The 26,186-nt window shown below is 53.9% G+C and overlaps 1 protein-coding gene across 3 annotated transcripts; it reads right to left on the bottom strand.

Annotated features, from left to right (window-relative positions):
* Positions 1-1,122: 1,122 nt before the first annotated feature.
* LOC133410163 (ninein-like protein) lies at positions 1,123-26,136 on the bottom strand. 3 transcript variants are annotated; one of them, XM_061690965.1, is made up of 20 exons: positions 26,047-26,136; positions 23,517-23,720; positions 21,508-21,601; positions 21,245-21,438; positions 16,305-16,451; positions 14,291-14,427; positions 14,081-14,221; positions 12,589-12,763; positions 10,110-10,220; positions 9,574-9,651; positions 9,338-9,491; positions 8,079-8,129; positions 7,087-7,184; positions 6,942-7,022; positions 6,710-6,837; positions 6,502-6,639; positions 5,329-5,433; positions 5,160-5,229; positions 3,340-3,453; positions 1,123-1,729 (listed from the first exon to the last, which is right to left on the bottom strand). In XM_061690965.1, exons 2-20 carry the CDS (start codon positions 23,697-23,699, stop codon positions 1,538-1,540), a joined length of 2,391 nt encoding a protein of 796 aa, XP_061546949.1. In that variant the 5' UTR covers positions 23,700-23,720; positions 26,047-26,136; the 3' UTR covers positions 1,123-1,537. The 3 variants fall into 3 exon arrangements, with proteins under 3 accessions (XP_061546949.1, XP_061546948.1, XP_061546950.1); XM_061690964.1 differs by lacking the exons at positions 1,123-1,729; positions 3,340-3,453; positions 5,160-5,229; positions 5,329-5,433 and adding an exon at positions 5,564-6,218; XM_061690966.1 differs by lacking the exons at positions 1,123-1,729; positions 3,340-3,453; positions 5,160-5,229; positions 5,329-5,433; positions 16,305-16,451 and adding an exon at positions 5,564-6,218.
* Between the last annotated feature and the right edge of the window lie 50 nt (positions 26,137-26,186).

Below are 26,186 nucleotides of genomic sequence, written 5' to 3'. Positions count from 1 at the left end.
CGATGTCACAATTCTCACTTCATCTTAATAACGGTCGAGACACGGGCCACTGAATTTGAATGGACTTTTGCAAGTCTTAGCGTTTCACTCTCTGGCGGACAAACGTATTGTTCAAACTTGTCTCGGCATTGCGCTCATTTGCGCAACCGTAAGCCACATCGTAAATACTCCGGCGTTACGGTTCCACTGGCTCCCGATTCCGGCTGTGGCCACCGGGGGCGACGTCAGTCATTTTCTTCTCCTGCCTGAAAATTCGTCACAGCGCCGCCGCTCCAACGAAGATATTCCAGTTTTCCACAAATGTGAAACACGACATTGTCGTTTGCCGCCATCGGAAGAAAACAAAGACTGTAAAATGCAAATAGCGGCGCTGGAACCCGTGACGCAAAGAAGTCGAGCCGAAGCGATCGCTTGGGCCGCCGTCCCCGCGAGTCGCGTCACTGACTCTTTTCGTCTGATGCCCATTTTAAAATCGTAACACGGTCGCAATTGTGTCGATTTCAACGAACTGCAGTCGTTACTGACGCTCCCGCAGACTTGCGGTGCGCCGAAATCAACCATGACACGTGCAGGTATGCGTCAAAAGATGCGCGCGCGTCTTTGAAGCCATATCGGAATTGCCTCCACGATCCGTACGGTCCGCAGGCGTGAAGACCCGCCGGCGCGTCGGAGCAGCACGGCCAACTGACGCGGCGGCCGTGTCGGGGAGGTCGACGTTCCCGTGGAAGCCAAAGCACGCACATCGAAATGACCTCGGAACTTGCTCCACTCTCAACCGATATTCACGAAATGTACTCGCTTGGCAACGCCATTGCAGCTGCTTTCAATACATTTGTTTTTATAAGTCACAAATATTTGGACCTGCGAAAGCTGTTCCCAGTTCCCTTGTTGTGATGGTGATGAGCAACCGTGCGCAGTACAATGTGCCTTTTGTCCTTTTGGTCTTTTAGTTTACTTGCCGTCCGCGCGCATGAAATGCGCTGACGCTTTGACCTCACGAGCTCGCGTCGCCGTCGGCAAGCACGCAGCTCAAAAGCGCCGCGTCGTATATCTGACCAAAAAAGCACCGTTTGGAAAGAAAGTCGATGCATTTGTGTTGGTTTTAATGGAAAAGAAGGCGGAAATCCCATATATCCCCAACTATCGTTAGCATCTTCACAGAACGGTGCAAACCACAAAACTTCATTTGGGACAACGGACGGTAACGGCATTTTGGCTTTGAAAGTTAGAAAAATCGGACTTTTTTGAAAGCAATGATGTCCCTTTGATAACAACGGTACTGTATATGCGAATTTGATCAATAACTGTAAAGACACGGTCCACTGAGTGTCCTTTTTGTATTTTTTAATCCTTGGGCTTTTTTGAATGACGCTTGCCTAGGAAGTCGCTGCAATTGCCCAAATGAACGCTGCGTGTATCCCACGGGGCTGCTAAAAACCATTTATTTAACATGATTGTCAACAAGACACTAAAAAACGAATTTAAAGGAACTCGATCGGTCGTGAAAAAGCATCAAAGTGGATTGAAGAGCGCGCGCCTACGTGCGCAGCGCGGCCGGCACGACGTCCGCGAGCAGCTTGTTGAGTTGGCGCACCTTCTCCTCCAGCAGGACGTTGTCGTCGCGGGCCTTTTTGTGGCGCTCCTCGGTCAGCTGCAGCGTTTTCATCAGCTGCGCGTTCTCCACGTAGAGCTCCTTCAACATGGCGCCGGACTTGACGTCGTTCGCCGCCTGCCGCGGGAGACGACGACGCCGCGGTCAAAAGGGCTTTGGGTTCTCTGCAAAACGAGGGAGGACCCTCGCGTGTCCGCCGCTCGGGATTCACCTCTTTGCCGATGTTTGGGTTTTGGTTTTCGCAGCAACTGATCCATTTTCAAATGAATCGACAACTATTTGGATGATTGATTAATCGTTAGAGACCTTGTTTAACTTAAAACGTGACAGATGCGGCGACACCGCGTGCGAAGACGGCCGACGCCGTACGCGCCGACGACGCCGTAGGCCGAGGTTCGCCGACAAAAATCGCAATCAGCTCAATTCAACATTTTCATTGGTTGTTATTTTGCAAACATATTTGTTGCACGGAAAAGTGTTTTTTTTTGGTAACATTCAGGTTGACGGCTCAACGCGCTAAAACGATGATGGAGCTCAGAAGGCGACGGCCGCTCTGGTTTGCCGTGGGTGGATAATTGAAGTTTGCCTATAATTTTGTGACTATGAGGAGACTCGAAGAGACGTTGAGGACCAGTTTTTGGGACATGCAGAAATACAATTTTGCAGTTAACCGATACACCCGAGAGTTTTTTAAACATACAAGTAAAAACAAAACTGTCAAAAGACTTTTGTGGCTCCCGGTGTTTTTTTTTTTTTTTTTTTTTCTTCTTCTTCTCAAAACTCATTTCAACAGAGGACATTGACGCGACCGGATCGCCGATAGCCAAAACCCATGAATAACCGATGCCCATTATAATTGCCTTGGGGGGGGGGGGGGGGTGGGGGGGGAAAGCAGTTTTTTTGTTTTTTTTTTAAATTGGAAAAAAAATGGATTAAGTGCATCCACAGGTGCCAAGTGAATATGCAGGGTCCACTATTTTCATAATCCATGAATCACTTCACCAAATCTTTGGAATTTCAGCCTGTAAGCAGTTAAATATTTTCCAATTTCTGTCATCCTCAATGAAACCAGACTGATTATTTTTTTTTTGATTTGCTTGTTTGTTTTTACAAAATCAATCATCTGCTTTTACTGAGAAAACAAGGCGCGACAAATTTGCCAATTTTCTGACCAAACCAGGAACTGAATCATCAATTTTTGTTTTTTCTGCACTATCAATTTGAACTCATGTCCTGTTTTTGAATAAGGTGATGGTAATTAATTTTTTTTTATCTAAATCATTGAAAAATGAATCAATTCTGAAAATAATCACGAGTTACATCGAAACATGGCGGCAAAGCACTACTTTAGTCTAAATCGAACTCAACTCACTTTTCCCATATTTCCTTGGCACCGAGGCAGGGGACTAGCTTAGCCACATACTAACTAGCAGGTGAGTCGCTTAGCCACATGCTAATTATCCAATGAGTAGCCTCGCCACATGCTCGCAGGCAGTTAAGTCGCTCGGTGACGTGCTATCGAGCAGGTTGTTTTGGCCTGAGCGCAGAAACTGCAACTGGGAGAGTTTTTCAGCAGCAAACGAAGAATCGGTCCATTCAAGAAGGACGAAGCACAAATATGCGAAGGGTCCGGTGGAGGTCAATTTGTCGCTTGGTGTTTTGGAGGAAAAAGCGCGCTAGTGTGCTGTGAAAAGCGCCAAGTTGTCATGAGCGAGCGAGCGACCGACCTGCCGTTGGAGCTGCCGCAGCTTCTCGTGCAGAACGCCGCGACAAGCGTCCAGCTCCGCCTCCAGCTCCCGCGTCCTGTGCCGCGCGGCCGTCGGCGCCTCCTCGTGCCGCTCCTGAACGCAACGCGGGTCCGAGATGGTCACCGCGCATCGTCACAAAATAATAACGATATTCCAGAAACTAGACCGTGCGGTTTCTGGAGAATTGGCGTGTGAATGCTGAACAAAATCATATGGAACAGCGCAGAATCATCTGCAATGATATTCATATTTATTGATAAGAAAAGTTTGAAGTTCGAAGCACCCCCCACAGGACTCCCCGAGGGACGCGGTCGAACGCCTTCTCCGAGTCCACAAAACACACGTAGACCGGTTGGGCGAACTCCCACGGACCCGCGAGGACCCCGCCCAGGGTGTAGACCCGGTCCAGTGTTCCACGGCCGGGACGAAAACCGCACTGCTCCTCCTGAAGCTGAGATTCGACTTCCCGACGGACCCTCCTCTCCAGGACCCCCGAATAGGCCTTACCGGGGAGGCTGAGGAGTGTGATCCCCCTGTAGTTGCCACAGCCACCCTCCACCCCAGTCTGCCACCGTCGCCAAATCTTTGCTTCAGCGACCACCAAAGCCGCATTCCGCTCGGCCAGCCGGTGCCCGTCGGCTGCCTCGGGAGTCCCACAGGCCAAAAAGGCCCGATAGGATTCCTTCTTCAGCTCGACGGCCATCCCTCGCCGTCGGTGTCCGCCGACGGGTTCGGGGATCGCCGCCACGACGGGCGCCGACCACCATACGGAGGCGCGGAACGCGGTCCGCTCGGACTCGATGTCCCCCGCCTCTCCCGGAACGTGAGCAAAGTTCTGTCGGAGGTGGGAGTCGAAACTCCTTCTGACGGGGGATTCCGCCGGACGTTCCCAGCGGACCCTCACAATACGTTTGGGCCCGCCACGTCGGACCGGCATCTTCCCCCGCCGTCGGAGCCGACTCGCCGCCGGGTGGTGATCGGTTGACGGCTCCGCCCCTCTCTTCGCCCGAGTAGGTGTGAATGGTCGTTTGTTTCTTTGTGCCCTGCGATTGGCCGGCGACCGGTTCGGGGCGTACCCCGCCTCTCGCCCGAAGGTGGCCGGATAGGCTCCAGCACGCCCGCGACCCGCGCGAGGACAAGCGGTAAAGGAAACGGATGCACGGACGGATACAGTACACAAGTCGATACGAGAAATGAACGAGTCACGTAAACGGACACACCGATTCGGTTATCGTTTTTTTTTTTTTTTTTTTTTAAACTTGCTGATCGGTGATCGGCCCCAACAATCCTGCTCGCGTAAAGCCTGGAAATCGGAGGTGGGCCAAAGTCACGTATGTGCAAGTCGTAACCTTCGAGTCTCAAGCGAGTCCCGGCCACGTGCCTTTCAAGTACTCCGACCAGTACCGTTTCTTGAAAATGTTACTTAAGTAAACACGCCACCCGCGGATTCACCTATTTGTTGTCGTTGTTTGTTTGTTTTTCATTTTTGGTGGGGAACCAACCCCAAAACGCTTCTTAGGGGTTTATCCCCACAGTTAAAAAAAAGTAAAGTCACTTTCTTTGTTTGTTTCAATGCAATTCTAACGAGCGGCGCTTCGCGGTGCGGCCCGGTCCCAAAACCCCCCTGGCAAATTGCCGGGGTCCACTGTACTTTGTATTTCCTCTGCTGTTGTTCGCTTGAATGTCAATGTCTTTGTCTTTTGTCTTTGAATGAGTTCACAAATGAAAATGCGGCCAATTTTTGCCGATTTGAAAAGTGCTAATATCGGCCGATGAATCGGTCCGGCCCGAGTCCTCACCTCCTTGTGGAGCCTTTCCGCTTCCTGTCTGCCGCTCTGGTGATGTTGCTCCTTCTCCTCCAACTTCCTCCTGAAACCACCAAATCAAAGACCCCGTTAGCTGGGAAAAAACCAAATCAAAGAGCCCGTTAGCTGGGAAGGCTTTCCCTCAGGGTTCGAGGTCACCGGCCTGTCGTTGACGACCTCGTCGTCCAGCTGCGCAACTTCCTGCTGCGGGACGCGAAGACGCTCGCGCAGGGCGACGTTGTCCGAGCGCGCCTCCTCCAGGTGAGTCCTGGCACGCGCGCGCGCACACACACACACGCGCACACACGCACGCAGGCAGCGAGTGAATGGATGTGCATTGCGCGTGCGCGCAACGAACCCGGAAGACGCGTCCGTGCCGGCGATCGGGTTAGCGACGATGATTGATGCGTCAGGGCGAGCTGAGGCGCGTTGCGGGACGTGATCGCGGAGCCGCCGGGCAGAGAGCGCGCCGTCGTCCTCCGCTAACCTCAGGGGAGCCTAGCGGAGAAGCAGGACCAGGTTCTCCATCTCCTCGAGCTGTTTGTTCATCTTCCGCTTGTCCCGCTCGAAGGACCCGACGCGGCGTTCGCCATCTCCGCGATCCGTGCGGAGAGCTGGTCCGCCGTCTTCACGTAGCCGCCGGTCCGGTCCGGAGCGGAGCCACCAGACGCGGCCGCGCTTCGGCACTCGCCCTCCGGCCCGGCTCCTTCGGCTCGCGCTTCGGGTCCGAGTCGACGGAGCTCCCGCGGTTGGGCCGTTCCCTCCCGGTCAAACTCGTCACGCGAGACGTTCTCCTCGGGTCGGACCTCCCGCTCGAAAGCTCGGGGCGCCTCCTCGGGCCTGTAGGGGGCGGACCTGCTCCCTCGGGAGACACGCCTCCTGCTCCGGCCTCCTCTTTTCCTCCTGGAGATGTTCCTCTTCCTCCATCTTTTCCTTCTCCCGCTCCAGCCACGTCTGTTCCCCCTGTCGCTCCCGTCCCTGGAACGGGAGCGACAGACAGGGGAGGCCACGCTGACCTTCGGCGCCGAGCCGCAACGGGACTTTAACCCGCCGCTGATTAAAAAGCCAGCAAACAAACCAAACAAGACGCGGAGGCAAAAAAAAAAAAAAAAATACTCAAACAAGAAACAAGTCAAAGAAGCAAAACAATGAACAAAAGAAACAAACACAAAGAAAAAGAAACAAGACAAAAAGACAACAAACAAAAAAGCAATCAAATCAAAAGCAAACAAAAAACACGAAGAAAGACAACAAAGAAAACTGCTCAACGAAACCAAAAAGTAAAACTGCTGGAAAGGAAGTAAGTGCTAGTTAAAAGAATGACATCATCACCCACCTGAGCACCATGACTTCCCGGTCCATCTTGAGCTTAAGCTCCGCCTCCAGCTGCTGCTCCTCAGCGCTCAACCGCCGGACCAGGTTTCCCATCTCTCGGGCGAAGTTCCGCTCCGAGTCGGCTCGCTCCCGTCGCATCCTGGGAAGCCGAGCGGCACGTGACGCGCGCGAGCGGCGGCGGCGACGACGACCGCGCTCGTCTTCCTCACCTGCGCTCCGAGTCGGCAGACCGTCCGCCATGTTGGATCCGATTGTGGAGTTTGTCCAGCGCCTCCTTCAGAAGCTTGGCCTGACGCTCCGCCTCCACCTTCTGATCCTCCAGCTCGCTGATCTCCAGCTGGAACGCGACGACGCGTCATAAGACGAGAACACGGCATCGCGTGACGAGGCGCGTCGCAGGTCACGTGACGAGCGGCGTGCCGCGACGGCCGGGCGGTTCACCTTGAAGGCCTGAGCGACGGCCTCGCGCTCCGCTTCCGTGCTCTGCCTCATCCTGTCCAGACCGCACTTGTAGTAGTTGACCTGAGGAAGAGGAGGATGGAGCAAGAGGCCCGAGGTCGAGCGTGCCGCGTGCGCGCCGGCCTACCTGCGTCTCCGTCTGGATGTCGAGCCGCCGCATCTCACGCTCGTGTTCGCGCTTCAGCTTCGCCACGGCCAATTCCGTCTCGACGCTGACGGCCGCGGCTGCCGACGACGGAAGTCGGGAGATTTCGTCATCCGTCGCGATGTTGCCGTTCGCTTGTTGCGAATTCAGCGCTTTCGCACATTTTTGGGGCGCAGTGCAATTGCTCACCACGGTTTTACGTGATCGTAATGCGGAAGCGGCGACTCAAATAAGGTCAATCGGGCTCGTAGGGTGAGGGGGGAAAAGAAATCTTGACTGAAAAGGATTGTTTCAAACACAAGCCACGGTCCCGGTTTTGTGAAATCAATTCACAAATACCGACCTTCGCCTGACAAATAGCAAATGCGCACGTGCGTAACAATATGGACCAGAACGAATGCAAGTCAAGAGCAACCTTGAGCTCGATTTTCTACAACTAGTGCTGTAGTGCAAAACATCACCGTAATGAATTGTGGGCTCCCGTAATGCTTTTGCTGGGTGGGAAACGGTGCAAACGGTTCAGCCGGGAAATGGCCTGCTCACACCATGACCGCGTGGGCTGTTCTTCACATCGTTCGAGCACAGCACAAAGTGGACAAATAAAACACCGCCACCTCGACAATGTGTGTGTGTGTGTATGTATGTATATATATATAATAAATAATCGCTCGTTACGTCGCAGCTTTCATTTATAGCGAGGGTTTCACAAGGGTTTACCGTTTATGGGCAGGACAGCCATCAGAGGGCGCTAATTGTTTTCAAACTTGTCATATTTGGGTTTTTTCTTTTTCGGGGGCAACCGACCCCCAAAACGGTGCAATTGTTTCGGGGTGATCATTGTTTTTTTACTAGGTTTTTTCAAAGCAATTTTAAGATTTTGGCTATTCGCGGTCCGGTCCGGCCCGGCCGCTGTCCCCTGCACACGTTTACGAATAAAACGGTCGCTGTTGAAAGAGAAGAAGAAAAGAACTGACTCGCGTCGTCCGGCTCGGTCGCGGAGAGACGCCTCATCGTGTCGCAATCGTCTGAAAAGAGCAAAACACAAACAACCCTTATCCAAATGGATGGCGCGGAGGAGGCGGAGTCACGCAAGGCCGCTCAGTGACGGACAGCTCCCACGCCAAAGTGCGCGTGCATCTGACTGGCTGGGCGGGAACTGGAATCCAGTCGCCGCTGATGTCACGCCGCTGCGTTTAAAGTCAACCGCCGAGAGCTTCGCCTTTCGGCTTAGCTCCGTCTTCACCGCGACGGACCGATACAAAGTCCGCATCGCCGCGGACGCCGCACCGATCCGCCCGTCGATCTCCCCGTTCCGTTCTCCCCTCGCTCGTGAACGAGACCCCGGGATACTTGAACCCCTCCACTCGGGGCGGGATCTCATCCCCGACCCGGAGAGGGCTCGCCGCCCTTTTCCGACCGAGGACCACGGTCTCGGATCCGGAGGCGCCGATTCTCATCCCGGCCGCTTCACACTCGGCTGCGAACCGCTCCAACGAGAGTCGGAGGTCACGGCTCGATGAAGCCGACGGAACCGCGTCGTCTGCAAAAGGCAGAGATGCGATGCCGAGGCCACCGAAGCGGACCCCCTCTACGCCTCGGCCGCGATTAGAAATTCTGTCCATAAAAGAATCGGCGACAAAGGGCGGCCTCGGCGGAGTCCGACCCTCGCCGGGAACGAGTCCGACTTACTGCCGGATATGCGGACCAAACTCCGGATCGTTTTTAAAGTTTTTTTTTGTTTTTGTTTTTACAAAAAGAGGGAACATGTCAGGAGGGCTCACAAACTTTCAAGCAGCACTGTAGATCCGTTTTTCAATGTCAATGATTTTGTACTACTTGCTGTCGGGCCCGTCTTCATCCACCCTCATATTGTTCTATAATATTTGAATATAATCGTCTAATAATCCCCCATTTATACACTGATGAATTCATATCTCTCACGGACTAATCGCCATTTGGAAATTGGCAAAATATTGACAGTTTACAGTATGTTTTTTTGGTTTTTTTTCCCAGTTTGGTGTTATAATATGCAATATGATGTCTTTGCACGACATTGCTACTCTAATATACAATAATGCCGGACAGTTTCATGTCCAGAATACACTTTTTAAGTGAGTTGAGCAGATTGAGCACGATCGCACAGAGAGGTTATTTGTTTGTGGCGCCCCCTGCTGTCAGGACCGCGTTACTGCAAAGACGATGAGGCGCGCGTTCAGACAGGAAGCGACCTCACCAGAGTCGAAGTCGCTGGCAGATGTCGCTTCGGACCAGCAGAGTTCGGCGGCGGCGGCGGCGGCGGCGGCGTGCGCCGACTTCCTGTCACTCTTCTCGCGACTTCTCATCAGCTCCAACTCGGAACTCAGCTCGTCGTTTTTGTCCCGGAGCTCCTGAACGCAACGTGAGACGACGCTCCCGTCAACGAGCGGCGGCGGCCGACACACGAGGCGCGATTGTAAAACGTTCTCTTACTCCGCACTGGTGCTCGTAGTCTCGGAGGAGGCGTGCCAGTTTGTCTTCGGCGCTGTCGACGGCGTCCGAGCTGCTCAACTGCCGATCAGAGGAAATTCCATCCAATTTGGAGGAGAGCGGGCGCATCTCATTTGCTTATTCGCAACCTCGCGCCTCCGTTAGCCTTTTAGCGACGACGGCCACACGAGACACTCTCTCCTCACGCGTGAATCGCCTCTACGATTACAACTCAAACATATTTGGGATTAGGGATGTCCCGATCCCATTTTTTGCGCCCGAACTGTTGAGCAACTCGAGTTGTACGTCAAGCAAGAACGGGAAAGAATTCCACCTCCAAAGCTTCGACAATTCGTCTCCTCGTTTCCCAAACGCTAGTTGAGTGTGGTGACGTACTTGAACAACAACAACAACAACAACAAGGCACCGTAGGCGTCAAATTCCAAATGAGAGAATATTCGCCAAAAACAACGGGGACCAGTTGGAAAAGGAAATATCCTGTTTTCCGGCTTCCTCCTCCCGAATGTAAATCCCGTTACCTTGTGGTGCAGCAGCCGGTTAAAGTCGGCGTGCAAACGTCGGGCGCCGCTTTCCGCCTCGTTGAACCTGCGCTTCGCGTCGACGAGCTCCTCCCGCAGACGTCGGTTCTCCTAATAATTACGATACAAATAGGAATCATAATATTATGAGTATTCGTCATCAAAAAAAGAAAACAAATGTTCCCAAATTGAAATGCAATTAAACTGTTCCAGTCCTAAAAAAAAGCGCAACAATGAATTGACTTCAAATCAATTTGCTTGAGCCTTTTCTGCACTCCCCTCCTGGGAGCCGCCACCTTATCGTGGTGGAGGGGTTTGTGGGGCCCAATGATCCTCGGCGCCAAGTTGCCTGGGGCTTTATGGTCTCAGATTCGGAGGTGCCGATTCTCATCCCGGCCGCTTCACCGCTCGCCTTCGAACCGCTCCGGTGAGAGTTGGAGGTCGCGGCCTGATGAAGCCGACAGAACCGCATCGTCTGCAAAAAGCAGAGATGCAATTCTGAGGCCACCGAAGCGGCGCCGAGAAATTCTCTCCATAAACGTCAGGAACAGAATCGGCGACAAAGGGCGGCCTCGGCGGAGTCCGACCCTCGCCGGGAACGTGTCCGACTTACTGCCGGCAATGCGGACCAAACTCTGACTCCGCTCGTACGGGGACCGAACAGCCCGTATCAGGGGCCTCGGTACCCCGTAGAAACCGCACTGCTCCTCCTGAATCGGAGATTCGACTTCCCGACGGACCCTCGTCTCCAGCACCCCTGAATGAACCTTACCAGGGAGGCTGAGGACTGTGATCCCCCTATAGTTGGAACACACCCTCCGGTCCACCCCAGTCTGCCAGTCCAGAGGCACTGTCCCCGATGTCCACATGATTTTGCAGAGGCGTGTCAACCAGGACAGCCCCACAACTTCCAGAGCCTTTAGGAACTCCGGGCGAATCTCATCCACCCCGAGGAACTTTTTAACCACCTCGGTGACCTCAAACCCAGAGATAGGAGAACCCGCCTCAGAGAACCCCCGCCCCTCTCTTCGCCCGAGTGTCCGAAACACGCGGCCGCGAGTCCGATGACACGACCGCAAAGTCGATCGTCGGACTGCGACCTCGGGTGTCCTGGTGCCGAGTGCACGCGTGGACGCCCTTATGCTTGTTTGTTATGGACAATCCGTGACAAGCACAGAAGTCCAATAACAGAAAACCGCTGGGGTTCTGATCGGGGGGGGGGCCGTTCCTCCCCATCACGCCCTTCCGGGTCTCACTGTCATTGCCCACGTGAGCATTGAAGTCCCCCAGCAGAACGACGGAGTCCCCAGCGGGAGCGCTCTCCGGCACCCCCTCCGAGGACTCCAAAAAGGGTGGGTACTCTGAACTGGTGTTTGGCGCATAGGCACAAACAACAGTCAGGACCCGTCCCCCCCACCCGAAGGCGGAGGGAGGCTACCCTCTCGTCCACCGGGGCGAACCCCGACGTACGGGCGCCGAGCCGAGGAGCAATAAGTATACCCGCACCCGCTCGGCGCCTCTCACCGTGGGCGACTCCAGAGTGGAAGAGAGTCCGACCCCTCTCGAAAGGACCGGCACCAGAGCCCGAGCCGCGTGCGGAGGCGGTGTCCGACTATATCTAGTCGGAACTTCTCGAACTCGCACACCAGCTCGGGCTCCTTCCCTGCCAAGAAGTGACATTCCACGTCCCTAGAGCCAGCTTCTGAGCCCATGGGAAGGGGGACCCGCGTTACCCTTTCGGGCTGTGCCACCAGGCGCTCGCCTTCGAGCCCCACCTCCTGGCCTGGGTCCAGAGAGGGGCCCCGGCGACCCGCGTCCCGCGCAAGGGAAACCTCGATCCACTTATATTTTTCATCATCGGAGTCTTTTAGCCGTGCTTCGTCTGGTCCCTCGCCTAGGACCTGTTTGCCATGGGTGACCCTACCAGGGGCGTGAAGCCCCAGACAACTTAGCTCCTAGGATCATTGGGACACACACAAAGCCCTCCACCGCGATAAGGTGGCGGCTTCCGGGAGGGGCTCCTAGTCAAAATTGTACTGTCACGCCAATCACTTCTCACGGCGTCCGATGACTGCATTTAACGATAGCTTAGTGCGGGTTTAGCCGTCTTCTCCCGCGGACGTCTCCTCGTGCTCCTTTCGTGACGACGACACTTGGATGCCACGACGAGCGACTGTCAGAGGAGCGCCGCGTTAGCTACAACTAGCTAACCCGCCGTAGTCGCGGAGCTGCCCGCTAGTCAGAGACGGGCTTGAAGCTAACTTTTTTTTTTTTTTACACAGAGGGAAAACGCGATGACCTCATCGACATTACGGCGACCGGTCAGGTCGGAAGAGTCCAAATCTAATGTCGGCCGATCACTCGGACGCCGAGCGCGTGGCGGCGGACTTCAAGTGAACAGAGCGCGCGCGTCGTCTCGTCCTCTCCGGAGACGGGAGCGTTTTCCGCTTCCCCGTGACTTCGGAAGACATTGATGCACCTGCGCGGCGCCGCTGAGCTCCTCCTGTAGCCCCGCCTCCTGCGCCCTGAGCATCCTCAGTTGCTGCTGCAGCTTTTGGCGTTCCTGTTCCAGCCGCTGCACGGCGTCGGCGCTCTCCAGCTCCGCTTGCCCGCGCTGCGCCGCCAGACGCTCCCGGAAGTCCCGCTCCAGCTTTCTGCCAATCACATTGCACGATGAAGCGGGTGTGACTTTATAGGAGCCGCCGTCTCATTGAACCAAACCGGGGGTGTCCAAACTACTGCTCGGGGGCCAATTGCCGTCAGTCGTCCATTTTTTTAGCGGCCCGCGGCCAGGGTTTCCCACGTTTACATTTATTTGAGACGGGCCGCCACGAATGAATTTTGGCCGCCGCTAATAGATTTTGCCGCTATCTGTTCGTCCTCACTCTTGAAATGTAGCGTGGCATTACACACCTGGACAGCAGGTGGCGGTATGCTCCGCCAAGACGTGCAGTTTGGTCCGCCAGAGGAGAGCGGGTATGAGAAGGAGACGACAATTTGTAATGCTATCAAAACAAAAAAATCCAACTTCTTGGTACAAATATGTCCAGAAGTTGGAACAGCTTGAATGTATTGATTTATTATTATTATAAATCCATTCATGAATTAATTCCAGCTGTCTCTCTGTCAACGAAGCTAGAAGCTAAACGTGTGTACAGACATTAACTGGCGCTGCGTTCGTGTCGCACGGAGCGGTTCGGCTCGTCGGTTGACGCGAATGTTTGTCGACTCGCCTCGTTCGCACAGAAGAATACTGAAAATATTTCATGCAAATGGCGGCCGTTTTGACAGTTAAGAACCACGTGAAAGGGTGAACCGACGTCTCCCGGGCGGAAAGGGAAATGACCTCTCGAAAGGTTCGGACGAGTGCCGCAGCTGCGCCAGCGAAAGAGGAGACGGAAACGGTTCCGCAGGAAGACGCGAGACGGGGCTTCCGGCTCGCGTCTTCCTGCCCGCTAGTGCGCAAGCAACAGCTGAGGTTTTGCACAAAACCGGTCCTCATTTATTTTCAGTCAAATTGAGTTTCACTATCCAGGGAACTTGAACAGAAAGCTCTGATGAATATTTACCGTTTTGCGGACCCCGCATATTCGTGGGTCGACGCCTGCGGTTTCACCAATTCCGCAATTTCTACTTTTACAACCCCGAAAGCGCTTATTGGCCGTACATACCTGCTTATGAAAGATTTTTTTTGGGGGGGGGGGGGGGGGCGGGTAAAACAAAACCTTCATTCAATCGTTCATCTTCCGTAGGCCGGCCGGGTACGCCCCGAACTGGTCGGCAGACAAGCGAACAAAAAACATTCAGTATTCGCGTTCAGGCCCGGTCCTCCGACAATATAAACAAGCAATATAGATGGATGGCTTTTCGCGTCTTTAATCAATTCAAGTTGAAGAATTTCAAAAGTGGCCCCCAGAGGCAAAAGTTTGGCCGGCCCCGCTCGACCGGGTCCGGTCCACGCGCCGCCTCACCTGATCGCGGTCCGGTTCAGCTCCTCCATGCCGGCGTGCCGCTCGTCCGCCTCGCGCACCAGCCGAAGGTTCCTGCGCTCCGCCCGTTCCAGGTCGGCCCCGGCTTTGTCCCGCTCGCCGCGCGCCTCCTCCGCCCGCGCCCTGAAAGCGCGCCTCCCGCTCGTCACGGCGCCGTGACGAGCGGGAGGCGCGCCGAGGAGAGCGACTCACCGCAGGTGGCGGATTTCATTCTTGTAGCAGATGAGCGCCACCCGGTGGATTCGGTTCCCGCTGACCGTGAGTTCGTTGTCCAGGGCCGACGTCAGCTCACGCAAACTCACGCGCTCCTCCGCGGGGAAGTCCAGCGTCTGCACAAACAGCTCAACTACTCCTCCGACCTCCTCCGAGGAAAAGGGATACGGCGGCGCCTCGACCTACGAGTTTTCCGAGATACGAGCCGTCGGCGTTTTCGAGACAAGAGCGCGGCCGCGGAATGAACTGGAGTCGTACTTCGAGGCCGCACTGTACTTCTCCGTTCGGACTGTAAAAGCGCCGCCGCGGGGCGATTCATCCAAAGTGCTTTGTCATTTCGATTTGGCTTTCTCCCGATCATAAAAAACCTTCCAGCGGCAGAAAAACCACTGAAGTTCCTGCGTTGTTCCAGCACCCTGAAGGCACCGCGCGCTGCTCGCAGCGAGCGTGTGACAAACGCGTGTTCTTCTGGCCTCCCTGAGCGCGCTTGAAGATGTTTCTCGACACCCCAAACTAAACGCGCAACAAAAACGACGACACACACAAAGGTTTAGAAACATCGCTAGCTTCACGCTAACACTCAATGGACAACCCTATTGAGGGGCTAGCTAAAATTAGCATTTACCTTCAAATGACTAATATTCACACACAAACACTGTAGGACAGACGGGTCACATAACATAACAATAGTCTCTCTCTCTCACGCACATATATTCTTCCTCATCTGAAAAATTGGCGATATTCATAAAATTCAATCGCAACTTTCTTTCTTTTTCTTCTCGCATTCTCCATGCGTGCACCACACTGCCCCCAAGAGGCCAAGGTGCACACGGCAGCAACAGCAAGCATTTATTGTTTTGTATTGCTATTCGAATACATTATCATGTTATTTGCTACTAATTTATTTTCTGGTCGATCTTTTCGGTTCAAAACTCAAGTAGAGTTTTAGTAGTTTTGAAATCAATGAATAATCGTGTTTCTTAATCGGGATTTATTATTCTTTCCCCAGCCCGACCAGCGTGAACTTTGAACCCAACTCGCGGATGATCCGGGTTAAGGAGGGAGATGAAGGAAGTCGCGGGACGGCACAGAGAAACTCTCCGGGTCACGACAGCGGCGGTAGGAGGCTCCGAGTTACAATCGAGTGGATGAAAGTTCTCCCAAACCGCATCGCCGGCTCGCTCGCGGAAACAGAAGAAAGGAGAGAAGGATCGACAAAAGCAATCAGTAAGAACGGGAGGAGCGCCGGGTCGCGCGCGTGACCGCCCGCAGACGGCTCCTTCGTGGCAATTGTTAGGATTGTTCCCGCTATCATATCGAACTGACCCGGTCGCCAGCCAATCGCGGGGCACATCGAAACAAACGACCGATGCGCACTCACGTTCGCACCTACGGACAATTTAGTGTCTTCGATCCACCTAGCACGCGTGTTTTGGGGATGTGAGAGGCAACCGGAGTACCCGGAGAAAAGCCACACAGGCGGGGCGGGACCGGATTTGAACCCGCAACCTCAGAACTGTGAGGCAGTTGGCCGACAAGTCGCAAAAGAAAAAAAACAACCACCGTCAGACATTCCCTAATGTGGGTCATCATATGAAGCCATATTGTCCAAATTGTGCACATTTGTCATGAGGTCAACACGGTTTCATGCTCCCCACACGCCGGACGCCTTTTTGTTATGTTTGCCGCTGCATTTTCATTTTCTCTTGCTTTGTCATCAGTGGATGATTTGTGTAAAGAACAAATATGCGCTTCTTTCCAAACGAACGACGTCTGGTTTGAATCCCCCTTTTTTCCGAGGCAACACCCAAGGGTGCCGCCGCCGCATCCGTTCATTGAAATCCTTCCACGCGAGCGCATTTGCAAAGTCGTCTCGCCAACACCGCTGCCGCCGGCAAGGCGAAGCCAAAAGTCGTCCGACCGACGGCTCGTATTTCATCAAACGGATCTACGGATTTCGTTGGTCCCCGCCGGACCGCGGTTCCGTACCGACCTGCAGGACGTCCCGACCGTCGCGGACGCCCTCCTCGGCCCACAGGGCGACGACTCTCTCGGGGCTGGCGCGTCCCGAGCCGTCGTCCAGCCGGCCGAGGACTCCGGGACCCGCCGTGACCGTCGTCGGCCCGTCCTCCGGCGGCGTCTGCGCGTAGAACCCGACGATCAGAAATCAGCAGCGCCAGGCGGGAGCACGCGACTGAGGACGAAGGACGAAGGACGCGTCCGCCCGGCCGGCGTCACGTGATTAAGAAGGCCTTCTTAGCATTTCCCGTCGTAGATATCGTCAAAGAGAACGTTCGCGATATCCCGAACTTCATTCTTCCTACCCACAATCGACATTTCAGATATGACGTCGCACGTTTGTCTTTCATTGCAGCGGGAGCGTCAAACTCCTTTTTGTCACGGGCCACGTCGTACCGACGACTTCCCTCGGAGGGCCGCTCCGACCGCGGACCCATCGGCGCGAACGATGACCTCATATATTCTAATGACTTACAGTATCCACAACACGTCGATGAATAACCCCTTTTGAAATCAGAAGCCTACAAAAACAGGTTTTGTTCTTTTCAAAGGGGGGATTGGTCACAAAAAAAGGCTGGCAAATATCTCCAAGGGTATTACACCGGAACGCGATGGGCAATTTTGATTTGCTTTCGCGGGCCACATAAAATGACCTGGCGGGCCGGATCTGGCCCGCGGGCCACCGGTTTGACCGGGGTTCGTCGTTCCTGGAATCTGTGAGGGGATTGTCGAGATCTGTCACTGCGCTTTGAGGTAGCCGCAATTGAATTCTGACTCTAATTTTGAATCGAATCGAATCGAATTGTGCATCGTAACTCGACTCGCAGACGTCTCGAATTCAGCTCAATTCAAGACATCTGCGATCAAGTTGCGACGAGGCGAACTCAATGCGTACTGCCGATATCCGGAACTCCGACGATGACGAGTCAAATTCAAATTGCCGATATCTCGAGCCGGAGTCGCGGGTATCTGCAATTCACCAGCGCGGTGGCGCTCAACTGTCGTCACCCCGTTTCCCGCATTTTCACTTTGATAGAAGTTAAAAACTAGGAAGATTTCGTTTCTTTTTTTTTAATTTGGAAAATAGCCTCTGACAATACATGCCCAGTCCCGGGATATTCGATGCTGGAGTGGTTCAGCAGTGCTATTGTGGATATTCGATTCAAAAGCAAACCGCTACGCCGCGACGTCCTCCGGCCGGAGGCTGAGCCGCAACCGTATTTGGCGTACAGAGTAGACTTGACGCCGATCCGATCGGCGCGATCGGTATCGGCCGATAATTAGCATTTTACGCCGATCGGCTTTCCATTTTTCATTTTGAGCTGGGATGGGCTCCAGTACGCCCGAGACCCTTGTGAGGATAAACGCTACAGAAAACGGATGGATGGAAGCGGGCACACAAGGATATACATTAAGTGAACAAGTCACGTAAATGGACACGTTGCTCCATCTTGCGATGGGATCGGTGATCGTTATGGCTTTTTTAAACTCGCCGATCGGCCCCAAAAATCCCGATCGTGTAAAGCTTTGTGCAGAGTAGTGGCTCGAGGGCAATGAAGTAACATTTCTTGTTGATTTCCTGCGGTGTTCCGTGCGGGAACTCGCTACGCCTCTGGACTGTACCGAAAAAAATCGGAATAAGAATACGTGCGATTTTTTGACAAGCGGTACGCCAGCCGCCCTAAATGGGTTTGCGACCCACCAGTTTGAGCATCTCTACGTGACGATCGGGTTTGAGCTGGCGAATAGTCGATACCGGTCACGGCGAAGACTGGCGCAAGCGGCGATGTCGCAGATATCCGCATTTGGCTTTCGACGAAGCAAAACGCAATTTGAGATATCGCCATCTGTCGCTTCGTCACGTTCGGGTTACCGAACGAAAATGGCAACGACTTGAAACGGAATTACGAGCGGTCAGAAGGACGTTGTCGATACCTACAATGTTCATTCGGGATGCTCCGACTGCGCTTTTAAACGCCGAGAAACTGAGCGGGGAAGGTTCCGGTTCCGGTTCCGCCGTCGCCGTCGCGGCGATGACGTTCGTTTGAGCGGCCCCGCCCGCCGAACGGCCGGCGGCCGCGCCGTCGTCTGATCGGGCGCCGCCTTCGGGTGCGCCGCGCAAATTGGAGATGGCGTCGCTGGTCTACGTCAAAGGCCGCCACGTCTCGCAGAAACTGAATTTCAGTTCAACTCTGATTGCGTTTGACTTTTGGAAGTCGTGTTTATTTCAACATCGCTTTTGATCGACTTGACGTCGGCTCCAGCGGAAGCCGTCAATCCCGACCTTCCTCGGAAACGTCATTTTTTGTTTTTTCCCGGTTTCTGTTATCCGTCCTTTTTTACGGAAGCAGGTGATTGGCCAACCCCCAGTAGTACGGCGGTACGGCGCTGCGTACGAAGTGAAAATGAAAACCACGCTTGGGCTGCACCATTATGGCCAAAACGAGCAGCATGTTTTTGTTTTGTTTTGGAATCATAATTATGAACCACAACCACTCCTCGTGTTAGGGAATGATTTTTTTTTTTTTTACTGTTATGTTTTCAGTGCAAAATGAAACTTGACAATGGATTATCGTTTTAGAATAAATGATGGTTAAAATAAAAGAAATGCAGCGAGCGTCCGGCTCCTCGGACGCGTTCTTACGATCGGCGCGAAGCGGAATCCAGCCGGCGGATTGTCGGCCCGCTAATCGGCAACGCCGGCTGAAAATCCGAAGCGAGCTCCCGTTGGCTGGAAAATAACCGGCGCAAGCTTTGCTATTTCATCCACAGATTGTAAATTAGAACTCTAGTTAAGTATTGTCATGAAACGCAACAACTTTGTAAACTGGATTTGGCGCCAGCTGAGACCCGGCAATGCCGTGTTGAGCGGGCGGGTGCCAATCACCGAGTAGGCGGCGGGTACTTGCATATCGATTGATAAAAGTACATCACAATGACGGTGCTTTCAAGTGCACCCGTTTTGCGAGCCTTCTATGCCTTTTACTGCCGTTTGCATTCCAATGAAAAGCTGCACACGTCCACCCGTTTTCTGAGCCGCTTCTCCTCGCTCGGGTCGCGGGCGCGCCGGAGCCCATCCCAGCTATCTTCGGGCGAGAGGCGGGCTACGCCCCGAACCGGTCGCCAGCCGATCGCGGGGCACACGCAAACAAACAACCGTTCGCGCTCACATTCACACCTACGGGCAATTTCGAGTTTTGGGATGTGGGACGAAACAGGAGCACCTGGAGAAAAGCCACACGGGCACGGGGAGAACATGCAAACTGCACACAGGCCGGGCCGGATGTGAACCCGCAACCTCACAACCGGGAGGTGGATGCCAAACTTCAATCGGGTCACAGACTCAGTTGGACCTGAGTGACGCAAATTCAAGTTGAAAAATTGGAATTTTGACGGCACGGGACCTTGGAGAAGTCTCGCCCGCCGGTCGTCTGGCTCCCGCTGCCTTAGGAACGCGGCCGAGCCCGCGTTTGAAATCGCCGACGGGCAGGCCCACCGAATCGTGGCAGCCCGGCTTTCTATCGAGCGAGAGTAACGGCGCCCTCTCCCGTCACCGGCTCCCCGTACGTACGACAACTGCGCCCCCGGGGGCTTCCGAGTCACCTCGGTCGTCTACATTTGGGGTGTCAAACTTAGGGCCCGCGGGCAAAAAAAAAAAAAAAAAAACAACAAAACACCGCTAGGGGGTATAATTTGGCCCGCAGGAGGAATTTGGAAGTACAAAAAGATAATTCAAAATAGTCATTCAATCGAAAGATTTTGCTCATGTACGTACTTGTCCGTCCCCCCGCCCCCATGAAAACAGAGGGCGGAGCGTATTGTTGTTTATTCTTATACGAAGTACGGCGTGATTGTAATGGTCTGGCGAAAAGCGGGCTGTCGTGACCCCTGAACTGCAATGGGTCGGACACCCACGATCGTCGCCCAACACGTCCAATAAAATTGGAAGCAGCTAACATTTCCAAAGTCATCTTCCCGACACTGTGCCCGCGCGGACGTGCGCGTGCGTGAGTGCGTTGTGACGATGCGCGCGACCTTGCGCGGCGTCGAGCCGCAGTCGGGAGCGCAGCCGCAAAGAAGGTTCCGGAAGTGTCCCGGCGCGACCTGCTCCGACTTCCCGCGCTCCTGCACGGTGAAAGGTTAGCGTAGCATTAGCCGACAGGAAGCCCACCCCGCGCCCGCCGGCGGGCGGAGCCCGACCTGAGCGTCCGACCGCCGACCGATGGGGCCGTCGCGCGCCGACTCCTCCTCTTCCGGCTCAGAAGCTGCGGAACCAGACGGGAATTCGGCAGGTGAGGGGCAGGTGGCGCCGGGCTCTTCTCAGCGACAGCGTGCTTTTTCAATGCTAATGCTAATGCCAACGGCGCTACCGGCGGCACCGCGGCGCGCCCCGCTCAGCTCACCGTGCGGACAAAAGTATCGGAACGCCCGCGGGAAGTCAAAAGTCAAGAAAATCGAAAAGACCTTCGGACCGAAAGCGGACCGAGGCGCCGTCCTCGGGACTTCCCGCCTCCTCGTCGGACTTCGGGCTCTGCGCAGAGTAAACGACGTGTTCGTCACGCGTTCGTCCATCCGGCGGAAAGACCTCCGAGCGGGGCCCGCCGACGCGGTGCCCCCGAGGACCGCAGAAGGAGCCCGCGGCCCTGCTCCGACAGTCGTTACTTCTAGAAAGCTTGTACAAGTGATCATTTGACAATGTGAACACCGGCAGGGAATTATAGGAATCAAGTATTTGTGTTTGATTCTTTTAGATTCTATTTCATTATGGTATGACTCTAGGTTTTTTGTTTATAAAGGACAATATTCTAGAGTGCTATTTTTCCTTATTAAAACAAAAGCACAAATATTTGTTTTGTTTTTTTTTTTTGCAGGGAGAGGCTGGAACGCACGAAGGAGGACACGACAACGCCTCACCTCCACGATGTCCGGGCACGTGGATCGGCGCGCTTTGGGCCCGCGTGCCCCCCCCGGTGACGACCGTGCGGTATCGCCCGTGCGCGGCGGCGGCGAGTCGTCCGACGGTCGGGGCGGCTTAATGTCAGGACGCGAGCGGCGGCCGTAACGTTTCCCGCCCTTCACGAACTTCGGCTTCACTTCGTCCGCAACAACTGCGCACACAAAAACACACACGATGTCAACGAGGCTGTCACGGGCTAATTAGCATCAGCGCTCATCACCTGGCTGCAGGTATCCGCTGTCATCGTCTGCCGTCGAGTCCAGCGAGCGAGACAAAACGTCCACAAAGTTGTCCTTGAACGCCTCAAAGTCCACCTGAGGATCAAAGTAGCAACGTGACAAGATTTGCTGAACGTGACAATCTGTCAAAATGCCGAGTCCGCTTGGAACGGCCACTTCAACCGGAGTACAACGGAGCACGGATTTTGAAAATTGGATGATGGCTTCCGGAGGAATTTGTGTTTCTTTTTGTCCATCCATCCATCTTCTACCGCTTATCCGGGTCGGGTCGCGGGGGCAGTAGCTTTAGCAGGGACGCCCGGACTTCCCTCTCCCCAGCCACTTCGTCCGGCTCTTCCGGGGGAATCCCGAGGCGTTACCGGGCCGGCCGAGAGACGTCGTCTCTGCGGCGTGTCCCGGGTCGTCCCCGGGGTCTCCTCCCGGCGGGACGTGCCCGGAACACCTCACCGCGGAGGCGTCCGAATCAGACGCCCCGGCCACCTGGTCCGGCTCCTCTGGATGCGGAGGAGCGGCGGCTCGACTCTGAGCTCCTCCCCGATGACCGAGCTTCTCGCCCGTTCTCTAAGGGAGAGCCCGGACGCCCCGCGCAGGAAACTCATTTGGGCCGCTCGTATCCGGGATCTCGTTCTTTGGGTCGCGACCCGCAGCCCGTGACCAAAGGTCAGGGTGGGAACGCAGATCGACCGGTAAATCGAGAGCTTCGCCTTTCGGCTTAGCTCCTTCTTCACCGCGACGGACCGACACGAAGTCCGCGTCACTGCACCGATCCGGCTGTCGATCTCCCGTTCCGTTCTTCCCCCTCCGACGAGACGACAACAGCCGCCTCACAGTGAAGACGGGGCCCCCGTCCGCGAACTAGGGGGGAGGAGGGGGCCTGGAAGGCGGGACCAGAGGGGACTCCCGGGCGGACTTGAGCAGGCTGACGTGAGCCTTCACGGGAGCCTCGATCCTGGTCTCAGAAACTGGTTTGGGTCGAATTCTCTCACAATTCCCTCCCCACCGCATCCACTGGTCTATCGCCTTTTCACGTTGTGCATGGTTACCCACCATCTCCATTTCCTGCCGTAGCCCCAGCGTCCACAGGTCCAGCGGCATTGACCTCGGTGTGTCATGAACGGAACAGAGGATAGGACCCAAAAATGCACGACTCCAAAACAAATGGACAGTTTCAAAAAGAGAGGTTTAATAGACGGGCAGAGGTCGGGACACGGGCAGGCCATCCAAAAAAAGGCAACAGCATCCAAAAGCGTGGGGCAAAAAGGCGAAGTCGATCATCGGAACAGGGGCGAGTCTGCGACGTGGAAACAAGGAATGCCGGAACGCGACGACAAGGTACGACGAACTGGCGACCAGAAAGAATGAGGCACGAGGTGAAACGCGAGGGGTCATTAGGGTGAACGAGGCACAGGCGGTGAAGATGCTCTCAGGGGCAGGTGGGTACGAGACGGGGGGGCAAACAACAACCGGAACACACGCCCGTGACAGCTCTCCCCCTCGGCTGCGCCTAGAAATTCTGCCCGTAAAGCCTACGAACAGAATCGGTGACAAAGGGCAGCCTTGGCCTCCGCATGTTCTCCCCGCGCCTGCGTGGCTTTTCTCCGGGTACTCCGCTTTCTTCCCACATCCCCAAAACGCGCACGGTCGGTCGGTTCATTGAAGACTCTAAATTGCCCGTCGGTGTGAACGTGAGTGCGAACGGTCGTTTGTTTCGATGTGCCCTGCGATTGGCCGGCGACCGGTTCAGGGCGAACCTCTCGGCAGGAAAACGTACGGACGTTCCGAATTCGGATTTCACACGTTTACTGAGGCCCCGGAGAGAGAAGATTAGATCCCGAAGACCAGAAGAAGTTGCTTTGGCATAATGCGGGACCTTGACTCGCTGGTGCGATAAGCTGCAATTTCTGCAAAATCTGCTGGACCTGCTTTGTCGACGAATCGCAAAAAGAATCAGTGACGAGTCCACTGCGGAAACGTGACACGCGCGCCTCACCCTCGCGTAAGCTCCTCCCCCAAGCAGCGAGTCGAGCACGAGCGGCAGTTCAACGTCGAGATGCAACTTCCCGCACGGCGCCGTCACTTCCCGCGGGCCCAGGAAGCCCGAGGACGTCGCGTCGCAGCTGTCGAACTCCGCCTTCAGCTGGGCCACGTAGCGGCTTGGCTCCGCCTCCTCCATGCCGGCGCACGCCGACGACACCTGCGTGACATTCCGGCGGATTATGCGACATGAGATCATTCTGTCATTCATTCCGTCAATCCCCTGTCGCTTCTTTCTTTCTTTTCATTTTTCCTTTCACTCTGCCGCGTGTTAGCTTTTTTTTATCCTTCATGCTACGACATACCGACATGAATAAACCTACTTTCTATAAAAGACTACATACAGTACTGCTAGAACAAACTCGGGCTGCAACAAAGGATTATTTGAATGATCTGTTCATCTGTCGATGATCTTTATTAATAATTAAGAAATCATGTCATTCAATGGTCCATCCCTCTATTCCAAAACAGGACATTGCCGGTATGCTAAACTGTGTGCAAAAAATGCACAAACACGATTCAGTTACTGATTCGATCCGTCGGAAAATGTCCAAAAAGCGGTAAGAAATCGGTTCGCAAAGGTAATCAGTCTGCTTTCGCGGACGACTTCGGAAATTGGAGAACATTTACTGTCGAGCGGCTGAAATTCCGAGCATCGGACAATTGGAAGTTAAACAAGGTCTCGCAAATGAGCAAGCGATGGCCAAAATAGTCGTGAATTCATCGGCTAATCGGTTAGTTGTCGATTAGTCGATGAATGTCGCACCAGCTATAACAACGTATCCTTTATGCGCGGTCGTCACCCGAACAAATCTTACTGTAACAAAGTAGCCATCGTAAGAACAAACACGAAAAGGGGCACAACCGCAAACGACAACCCGGACCAACCGGCACACCCCATCGAGCCGCCCGCTATCATAAAGCAGCCATGAAAACAACGAAGCACTTCGTTCAAAATACACGAAATACGTGCTGGAAATGTGCAAAGGCTAAGAACAATTGAGTCCTGAATTGTTCGGAGGCTTCTTTTACAGACATGGCCATTTCTTTTTTTTTTGTAATATTCATTCCAATTTCAAAAACACTCACATTTTTGGGGCCTTGTTGGTGGGACTTTAAGTAAACAAAGAAGGCATCATAACGATTCATAATAATAAACTTAATGTAGTGCATGTACGTGCGGCACTGGTGTGCGACCGGTTAGCACATCTGCCTCACAGTTCTGAGGTTGCGGGTTCAAATCCGGCCTGGCCCGTGTGGAGTTTGCGTGTTCTCCCCGTGCCCGCGTGGCTTTTCTCCTCCCGCCTCCCAAAAACATGCGTGCCAGGTTCATTGAAGCCTCTAAATTGCCCGTAGGTGTCAATGTGTTTGCGAATGGTCGTTTGTTTCTATGTGCCTTGCGAGTGACTGGCGACCGGTTCAGGGTGTACCCCGCCTGTCGCCCGAAGCTGGCCGAGATGGGCTCGGGCACTCGCGTTCACGCCTACGGGCAATTTAGAGTCTTCGATGAACCTCGCACGCATGTTTTTGGGAATGTGGGAGAACGTGCAAACTCCGCACAGGGAGGCCGGATTTGAACCCGCGACCTCAGATCCGCAAGGCGGATGCGCTAACGAGTCGTCCGTCGTGCCGCCCGAAGATAGCAGACGTCAGAATAAATGCTGCTTTTTCTCCCATATGAATGAATTTGTGACTTCTCGTCGTATGAAGACACGCGTGTAGCAGCTTTTATGGGTCGTTGGGACCCTTTTGCAGCTTCCATCCGCACAGCAGCACAACTCGCAATATTTGGGGAGACCTTTACGTCTTTCCTCTCATGCACGTTTGTCTTTAACGTTATACCAAGAAATGCTCTTTCACTAAGGACTGCTTTTACTACGCATGCCTAAAATTTTAAATCATCAATAACGTTTTGAAAATAGCGTGGCTCTTGCAGCGTGGGAGACATTTACCCAGAGAAAGATAAGGCGGCATGAAAAATTGCTACAGTGGGTATATTATTATTATTATTTTTTAGGAAATAGTTGAAAACCCCTAATATAAATGATTACAAATTATAACAGTTATCGGTATTGGTTTGGAGAAGCAGCAAGTTAACGGTTGTTGGTATCAGTGACACACAAAAAAACTCGTCCGACCCTAATTTAATGTCTTTAAAAAACTGGTAAATGACTTTGCTGCAACTTTGAATAATAATCATAATCATAATAATAATAATAGTATTGCAGTCCATGTGTGGGGGGTGGGGGGGGGGGGCTGATGGTCTCCATGGTAACGAGTCGCGCGCAGCGGGAACGAAAGAAAACCCCGAAAAGAAAAAGGTACTTTAAAAGTGGGCCAAAACCAAAGACATTTAACACGTTTGAAGGTGGACCGAGTTGAAAGAAGTCTCGCACTCCACTGGATCAGAACCACGACGAGCGGAGCATTGGTTGACTTAGTTGGTTAACGAGTTAGTTCAAGAGTTCATTGCTGGTGGGTCTTACCAAACTCAAGTGGCCCTCGTTTTCAAACTTCTTTCATGCACGCTTCTTGTCTTCTTTTTCTTTCTTTCTTTCTGTGAAAGGCCCTCGAAGAGACAGTGGAGGCAACTTCCGCTCACGTTCCAAAATAAGTCGCGAGGCCT

Source organism: Phycodurus eques, chromosome 11 (genome assembly GCF_024500275.1).
Source record: "Phycodurus eques isolate BA_2022a chromosome 11, UOR_Pequ_1.1, whole genome shotgun sequence".
Lineage (NCBI taxonomy): Eukaryota > Metazoa > Chordata > Actinopteri > Syngnathiformes > Syngnathidae > Phycodurus > Phycodurus eques.
Note: the sequence above shows the minus strand (reverse complement) of the source record. Positions and strands in the feature narration are given on the sequence as shown.